This window comes from Vigna unguiculata, chromosome 2 (genome assembly GCF_037176805.1).
Source record: "Vigna unguiculata cultivar grain cowpea cultivar isolate G323 ecotype 2 chromosome 2, ASM3717680v1, whole genome shotgun sequence".
NCBI classification, from domain to species: domain Eukaryota; kingdom Viridiplantae; phylum Streptophyta; class Magnoliopsida; order Fabales; family Fabaceae; genus Vigna; species Vigna unguiculata.
This window is the reverse complement of record NC_140793.1, coordinates 35497842-35506891: the sequence shown is the minus strand read 5'-3', so window position 1 is coordinate 35506891 and position 9050 is coordinate 35497842. Positions and strand designations below refer to the sequence as shown.

General features: G+C 32.9%; 2 protein-coding genes across 3 annotated transcripts; both read left to right on the top strand.

The window, feature by feature from the left end:
• Positions 1 to 209: 209 nt before the first annotated feature.
• SPO11-2 (sporulation 11-2) lies at positions 210 to 3456 on the top strand. 2 transcript variants are annotated; one of them, XM_028059051.2, is made up of 11 exons: positions 210 to 346; positions 437 to 520; positions 695 to 824; positions 925 to 1062; positions 1158 to 1246; positions 1356 to 1484; positions 1631 to 1725; positions 1892 to 1954; positions 2075 to 2151; positions 2241 to 2368; positions 2677 to 3456. In XM_028059051.2, the coding sequence occupies exons 1-11, from the start codon at positions 266 to 268 to the stop codon at positions 2809 to 2811; spliced, it is 1149 nt and encodes a 382-aa protein (XP_027914852.1). In that variant the 5' UTR covers positions 210 to 265; the 3' UTR covers positions 2812 to 3456. The 2 variants fall into 2 exon arrangements, with proteins under 2 accessions (XP_027914852.1, XP_085525830.1); XM_085669704.1 differs by lacking the exons at positions 1892 to 1954; positions 2075 to 2151 and having other exon boundaries at positions 1356 to 1462.
• A 706-nt stretch (positions 3457 to 4162) lies between these two features.
• On the top strand, positions 4163 to 6354 carry ISPF (isoprenoid F). The gene is made up of 2 exons (XM_028059041.2): positions 4163 to 4749; positions 5877 to 6354. Exons 1-2 carry the CDS (start codon positions 4288 to 4290, stop codon positions 6108 to 6110), a joined length of 696 nt encoding a protein of 231 aa, XP_027914842.1. The 5' UTR covers positions 4163 to 4287; the 3' UTR covers positions 6111 to 6354.
• Positions 6355 to 9050: the final 2696 nt, after the last annotated feature.

Here is a 9050-nt window from a genome sequence, read left to right as displayed (position 1 = left end):
CAGAAAATAAAAGGAGTTAAATACTTGGAATTAAATTGTCAAAACAAAGTAAAAAAGAATGGACTTAAAACCATAAATATTAGAACTTAAAACACCACATAAAGTATTTTAACAAAACTACATAAAATAAAATATATTCTTTTTCTCTAAAAGGACTGTTTTATGTGTAGTTAAACGACATAAAATTGTTGTGTTTGACACAAAACTATCTTATCCGGGCATTGCGCGCCAATTATACAGTTAATTCTGAAGATTTCCCGCTCCGATGGAAGATCTTCAAAATTCGGCTCTAAAATTCTTCTCCGATCAAGAGCTCTGTAATGTCGATATTGTCCCTCCTGCTCAGGTAATAATGCTCTTTCACCATCCATCCTTTTTCGTTTTTCTATTTCTCTTGATCTTGATCTGGCCAGCCGTTCCGTTTCGACGCGTGCAGGTCCGAGCGAGAATTGAAGTTTCTGTCCTCAATTTTCTAAAAATATTAAATGCATCCAACCCTGCCATCTCAGATTTGCCTTTGGTACAATTTCGATTAATTATAAGCAATAGTTTCCCTGTTTCACTTGAATAAACTTTTAAACACTGGTTTACCTTGTTCTTGTCACTGTGTTATCTTATTCTTAGTTATTTGCTATCAGAAAACAAATATGAATGTATTTCAAGTTTCATCTTAATAATCCTAAGAAACAAACAGATTCAGAGAAAATATAGCAATAGTCGAGTGAACCATGGCCTGTTGACAGAACTTTCACGTGTTTTTCTCTCCAATTCCATATCGACAAGGTCTCTGATGAGACCTAATGCAGCAAAGCCCTTCGTTAGGGGTACGGATTACGAATGTAGTTTTTCATTTTTCTTGTTCTTTTCTTTCCAATATTTTTGTTTTTGTGTGTTTGAGATATAAATTTAATCTTTCACTTGCAGTGTGGAAGGTGATGGAGATGTGCTATCAGATATTGCTTCAGGAAACGCGGGTCACGCAGAGGGAGCTCTTCTACAAATTGCTCTGTGATTCGCCACACCTGTTTCCCTCTCAAACGCATGTTAACAGGACGATCCAAGGTTATTATTACTGTGTCCTTTCTTTTTTATGTCTCTATTTTTTTTTTTCGTATAATTTTGAAGTATTAACTGGAAAATCAATCTGAGTCAAACAGATCTGGTAGCATTGCTTCGGTGCAGCCGATACAGTCTTGGAATCATGGCTTCCAGTCGAGGACTCATAGCTGGCCGTCTGACTTTGCAGGTATCTCACGAATACCTCATTCGAGGGTACTGCAATTTCGGTATTTTATGGTTAGGATATTGTATACGAATTGTTTGATGAAATGTTGCAAATGATGTTTTTTGTACAGGAACCGGGCAAAGAGGTTGTTGATTGCTCTTTGTGTGGCTCTTCTGGATTTGCAATTTCTGGTGACTTGAATTTGTTAGAGAGATTGGTTCTACATGCAGATGCTCGGTACGTTATAATTGTGGAAAAGGTGAGCTTGTTAGAGGTTGTTTGGTTTATTCAAATTCCTAATTTCGCTGAACTATTGCACCATGCTATTTTGAAAGTTGAAACGTTCCATACTTTCCCAAGGAAGAACAATACTTTTTGATACAATAATATTTGGTTCTCTTTTAGCACGCAATATTTCAGCGGCTTACTGAGGATCGGTTTTTTCATCAAATTCCGAGCATTCTTATCACTGCTAAAGGCTATCCAGACATGGCCACAAGGTACTCTGCACACCAGTTTACAAGATAGATAATTCAATATCTTTGAGATCTGACAGGATCTCAACAATGTTCTCAATTCATGCTAGAAACTATCATGTAATATATGGTGGTGTTAATCCATTGATATGATGCTTTTAATAACTGAAACGCCAAAGTTCAAATGCAGATTTCTTCTTTATCGGATCAATCGAGCTTTTCCAGACTTGCCAATTTTAGCTTTGGTGGATTGGTATAATTCTTGGTTTTTGTACCAATAATAACTTCCCGCTGTATTGTTTCAGAAAGACATTCTGTTCTTTTATGTTAAAAAATGTAACATTTTGTTCTATCCGTGTTTAAACTTATAAAGGAACCCAGCTGGATTAGCCATTCTATGCACCTTCAAATTTGGAAGTGTAGGAATGGGCCTAGAGGCCTACAGATACGGTAGTTGTATAATCCCGGTATAACAAAAGTATAGAAGCTCTGATGTGTTTAAAAGAAACTTAAGAAAGGTTTTTATATGCATTGTCTAGCTTGCAACGTCAAGTGGTTAGGACTGCGGAGTAATGATCTACCTTTGGTGCCTGATCAATCTTTCGTTCCATTGAAGCCAAAGGATCTGCAAATTGCTCGAAGCTTGATGTCCTCAGGAATATTACAGGTACGCTATCCAGAACCCCTCTGAATTTTGCCCCTAGTGTATTATTTGCCTCCTCGAGTTTTGTTCAGTGATTTATGATTTTTATTTCAATTGATGAAATTCATTTCTTGTACAAAATATTTTTACATACGTTGCTATTGTGATTCTTAGATTTCCATGCAAGAAATATGCATATTGGCTGTTACAAGAACTGATCCGTATAAGCATTATGTTAAAATTGATGTCCATCAAGCATCATCCTTAAGGCTAACAGAAGAATATTATTTTCGACCAGACCGTGTTTTACTTTAACAAATTTTGTTTTACAGGATAATTACAAAGATGAAGTGACCGTAATGATTCAAAGAGGAAGGAAAACTGAAATCGAAGCTCTATACTTTCATGGATACGACTATTTGGGAAAGTATATTGCTAAAAAAATTGTACAGTCCGACTACATATGAATATACTCAATATATGTCTAAAACTGTAAAATACAAAGCTAAATAAAAAGAAAAAACAATTTCCGTAACTCAAATTTATAAAGATTATCGGTTGCTACTTTCTGCACCCCCACTTTTTCCTGTCTGCACCACTGAATTCAAATATCCCCATTTTACCCTACAGCCAATATTTAGTCCAACCCTAATTTGAAATCCTTATTTCTGTCGCACCTCCCTCCCTCTGCACCTTCCCGCTCCCTTGTACACAACACCTCCCATTTGCACCACGCCTGCCTCTGCGCCTCCCCTCACAGTGTGCCCCTTGCACCATGCCTCTCACTACACTCTTCATTGTGGCAAAACAGCATGTTGTGGCGTGAGTTAAACACCACGATTCTAAGCGAATAAGACATTGGCACATTCCTGATTTACCATTTCGGAACTTATTATTTCTCTACTGTTAGGATTTATCCTAGACTACAGAAAAAACATTTTCGAAATGGATAATTAGGAAGAGATTTAGAAATACCTTTTAAAATACACATAAAAAAATTATATTTCAGATTTAGTATTCCGAGAACACTAATATGAAAATATTTTAATAATTTAAAATAGAAAATTAAAATATGAATAATGGGAATGAATATAATATATACAATATTGAAAATCGATGAAATAATTTTACAATTTGTAGAGAATGAAAAAACTTACATTATTATAGACTGATATAAATAAAATATTAAAATATATGATAGTGTTAATAAAATTATTTCAGTAAATATTATTTATATATGTTATTTTTTAATAATTTCTTAGTTTATGTATATAGATGTTTTTGGTTTTTAAGTTTTACATTTTAATAATACTTAAATATTATTAGGTTGATCAAGATGTATCAGATTATTCACTTTGTATAACATGATAATGATAATAAGGAACGTAAACTCTATTCTTAAATTATTTCATCATCTGATTAAAAGTTATAAGCGATACGGTATTTGTTCGTAAATCATTCTGATATCTAACTCAATAATAACATAGAACTTAATTGCCGTGTTATTGTTTACGAAACCATGCTAACAACGGGGATAAAAAAAATATTGGAAGAACCAAAAATGAAAAAAAGTTTAGAAAGGACCAAAATTAAAACATCATGAATTAATTAAACCCAATTTCTAAGAAAGAATCAAAGAAAGACGAAGCTAAATATGGAGAAGTAGAATATAAGAGTCAAAGTAAAATGCAATATTTAATTTAGATAATATCTCAGATTGATCGTTTTGTTTATTTTTTAATCACGAAGTCTAATTTGTGGAACTGAGCCGCCCCTGCAGGCTGCTAGTAACTCGTCCCACATTTCAGACATGCCACAGGGAAACATAATATATGGGACACCGCTGTTGTGAGCCACTCACACAAACTTGTGTCTTGTCTTAATTTGTTTGTTAGTTCCATTTCCATCTAGACCAGATCTGTCACTTCTAAGCTTCAAAAGCTATGGCAACTTCTTCCTTTGCAGCATCTTCCATCCTCCTTCCATTCACAACAAACCCTAAATCCCCTCACTTATTTGCCTCTTTCCCTTGCAAAAACAATACCCTCCTTCCCAGCCTCCGTCTCAGACCCATCTCAGCCTCAGCCTCAGCGGCTTCAATCCCAACCCCCTCCGTTCAGGTTGACAACTCTCCACCCTCCGCCGCTCCTTCCAAGGTTCTCCCCTTTCGGGTCGGCCACGGTTTCGACCTCCATCGCTTGGAACCCGGTTACCCCCTAATCATCGGCGGAATTAACATACCCCACGAAAAAGGTTGCGAGGCTCATTCTGATGGGGACGTTCTGCTTCACTGCGTCGTTGATGCTATTTTGGGGGCGTTAGGTCTTCCTGATATAGGCCAAATATTTCCCGATTCTGATCCTAAGTGGAAGGGTTGTGACTCTTCGGTCTTCATTAAAGAATCTGTGAGTATTATCCCACAAACATGTCTTCTTTATTCTACTTCATTTTATCTATCACTAACTGATTCTTGGTTTGGGCATTTGTTTTCCGTTGTATTATTATTTGAATTCAATTCATTCCCTTGGTGTAAATTAAAAGAACTTTTAATTTAAGTAGCTCTTTTAAGTTAGTATGCGGAGTTAGAACTTAAGTTGTATCTTGAATTTAAGTATGGTGTAAGGGAATGAAAGGACGCATAATGGAATGGCACTATTTCTTCTTGTTTAAATTTTTTAAAACAACATGCAATGAAACCTTGTGTATTCTTTTCAATTCTATCACATAAGTACTGATATTGCCCTCAAAAACGGTTTCTTATTTTTGAATATAGGATGAGCAACTTGATTTCCCACTCTGCATTTACCTGTTTTTATTAGTTTTTACATGCATAGGCTTTAGAATCTGATTCCGACGATTCAACTCTGCATTAATCACATAGGAATCACTCAATACAGTGATGAATTGGTAAGGAAATGACGGAGAACTTTTGATCACACCCTATTCTTAGTCAACTTTTTCTTTGTGAAGTTTCACACTTTCTTATGATATGCGTGCAAGCTTGGTTTGCCATTTAGAACCGCAAATCCACATTTCAGATTTGAAAAATAGAAGTTTGTTTTGATAGTTAGAACCCCAATCCACACTTTTTGATTTGAAAAATGAAAGTTATTCTATTTAGGGATGTAGAAAGTGAATCCGCATTTGACTTGATCCGGTGCTAAATCAGTCATGCACACAATCTATTTGTCCATCTCATTCTTTTAAAATAGAAAGTTAACAATTCAGTTATAGCTTACCTTTGTTGTGATATTTGTATCTAAGCATTTTTTGTCGATATAAATTATTTGTATGAAGTTATTTTTCATTGTATCTCAGAATCCTGTGGTTCAATTTGATTTATGATTCACCATTTGATTACTTAATGCCATTTGGTTTGATTTGTATTTGCTACATGATGGCCTATTGGCTGTGCAATGAAATCGTTTTTCATTATCATAAATCTTTTTATTATGAATGTGATTGAAGATAAGTTGTGGAACTTCCGGATATTTTATCTGCATCTTCTAATCTGTGTTGTGGTATTTTACAGGTTAGACTGATGCATGAAGCCGGTTATGAAATTGGAAATTTAGATGCTACATTGATACTTCAGCGGCCAAAACTTAGCCCTCACAAGGACACTATCAAAGCCAACTTATCTGCACTGCTTGGAGTGGACTCTTCTGTAGTAAATATCAAAGCAAAAACTCATGAAAAGGTGGACAGCCTTGGAGAGAATAGAAGTATAGCAGCTCACACAGTGGTTCTTCTAATGAAGAAATGAGAAAGAATCTACAAATGTTTTGGAACATGATGGAACTTTAATCCGTAAAATCCTCATATATTTGTATTCCTAGCTTGCAGTGTACTGTTTATTGTTTATCATATCTTATAGGTCACCCTGGTAGCAATTTTTTTTACTGATGTAGCTCTTGCCCTGCATTTTTCGAAGAACTTGGTAGCTGTCTTTATGTTTATTTTTTTGTCATTTTGGAAATAAGAGTGACCCTGTGTAGGTTTAAAAGGCACATGCGGAGGAAAAAATATTTAGTCATTCTGTGTATAAATAAACTATAAAAGTGAACTTGTTTTTATAACAAGTGAGCAAGGATCCATGGATAAGTGTTTAGTGGTTTCGAATATGTTCATTTCAAAACAGATTTATGGTCAAGTGTGATAATTCACGGCGTTGACTTTTGATCATTGACCTTTTCTTCGTCCACTTTGTGGAAAATTTCACACCCATTTGGTTCGGTCAAATTTACTAAGCTAATAAAAGTGATTTTTAAGTTCATACTTGGATGTTTTTGAAAGTGTTGGGGATTGAGAAAATAGTGCAGCAGGCAACTTTAAAGGTTATTTTTAATATGAAAATTGACGATGAATAGTCGTGGTTGAACGGGAATGTTTGGATAGGATATTTTAAGAGGAGAAAGTAATATTTAGGGATTTGTAAGTCAATATGCAAAAAAGAAATTTAAAATATGATAATTATAATAAGAAATTTGAATGAAGAACGAACAGAATCCTAAATTTGATTTTAATACAGAAGCTTTTAGAAATTCTAAGCTAACTCGATTGTCTTTATCATATCAATCTAACTTGAATCCGTTCAAAATGCATTCAATGTCAATCTATTAATTTTGTTCGGTAATGAGAAGGTGCATTGAAGGGTGTGCCAATGATAATTCCAACACAGCCTCCTCTTTCTCCATTGATAATTTGCCTCTCTCCCCTCAATCAATAAGGATCATCTATCTTAGACGAATTAGTTAATTTTTTTCAAAAAAATAACGTAACTTTGTTTAATTTTTAATTATATATATATAATTGAAATTAGTCATTCAACACATAAAAATTAAAAGAAGTTAGGTTCATTTGGTTTACAATATTACTTTGTTTACATAGAAACTTTTCTTAACTCATTGTATATGTAATCTGGTTTGTGAAATTATTAGATAGTACATGCTTTTCTGTTTTGAGGTGTCTATTTTTTTTTTTTCTATTAACCATGACATTTTAAGTTGGTTCCAAATGAGAACTATGTTCAGTTGTTTTTGGGACACGAGGCTGCTTCTAAATATCAATTTTTAGTTCATAATGTTTGTTGTTGTTCCATTTCCTATTAATGTGAGCTTGAAGGGGCTTAGTGTTTGTAGGGTCATCACAATGAATGAGGGACATGTTGGTACCTACCACAGTATTTTATGAAGTTATTCAGCATGTTTTTTAATTGTTGTAAATGTGTTTAAAGAGTTGGTTTTTATTATTGTTTAGTACCTACTTTATCTTGCCAAATCCTTTTCAATATTAGATTATTATTATTATTTTGTTATTATTAATTTGGGAGTTAAAGTTGATAGGATGTTATGTCACTTCCTTTATTTTTTTTTTTTGCGGAAGAGAGTTTATTGTAGCACGTTTTTGTGAAGTGAGATGGATTGGGTTCAAATTAAAAAAAAAAAAAAGGCTTAACGTTTAAGCACTTATATAAGTGTCTTTTTTAAAGTATTTTTTTTTTAAGGAAAAAAGTATTAAACCTCTTTAAACTTAATCGTTGTTTTTATAAATCATTAAATTTTATCTTATTTATAAAATTATAAATAGACTCCATAAGTTTAATTTCATTTTAATTGGTTTTTAAAATTTACCAATTTGATAAATAGATATTTTTAACATAATTTGATTTAATTAATCCTTTAAATATACTATTTTTATAAAATGGGTTTTTTACCAAATTAAAGGTCAATCATTCATTTCCGTAAAAATGATATTTTGGAAGAAAAAAACTAAAACAATAAAAAGTGATTTAATTTTGTTTATAATAAATCTATTATGTTTAATGTTTTGAAAAATATGTATAAAAATAAAACCAACAAATCATGGAAATTTAAAAGAACTAAATTGTTGATATTTCTTCTTTGGCAGTGGTCTAACTCGAATTTAACATAATAGGATTTTATAAAAACGATAATCTTTTTGAATTAATTAATACGAATTGAAATTGAGATATATTATTAGAAGAATGAAGTATGTGTTAGGTTTATAGAGGGAGTTTCACTTGGAAAAATAAATATCAATCAAACCTGAGTCTAACCACATAAGACATTGACACTAATGAATTTAACATAAACCCATTGTCTTAAGGTTTTGGATTGTGAGTGGTATTAATGTCTTATGTGATTATGCTCAAGTTTTATTGGTGTTTATTTTCCTCAATGAAACATCCTTTGTAAACCTAACCCTATGCATTTTTATTTTCTTTTTCAAATATGTATATATGTAATCTCTATAACCTTATTTGGTGAAGCAGATATAACCATCAAAGATTAAAAGTAAATTATTGTCAAATTTTGATTTTAAAGATTCATTGTTATACTTATTTATGGTAAAATCACATGTGCTTCTCATTGTCCTCATCAGATTACATTCTTTTTATTTCTTTGACCCTTTGTATCTTCGTTGAGGCTTTGAGTCATGTGAACATACACATTGCAATTCGATAATGCAGAATTTAGTGGGGAAAAAGTGCCTATTTTTTTCTTCACAATTTCGCTCCGTTTTCTACGTTTTTCTTTTGTGATGATGACTTCTTTTCAGAGTTTGTTCCACCAAGAACAAGACTCGTATTTTTCACGTTTATTTTATGAACCTTACATCTTCTTTTGTTGTGATTTGTTGATATGTTAATTTGTTTTTTCCTTGCGATGACAGAAACCATACT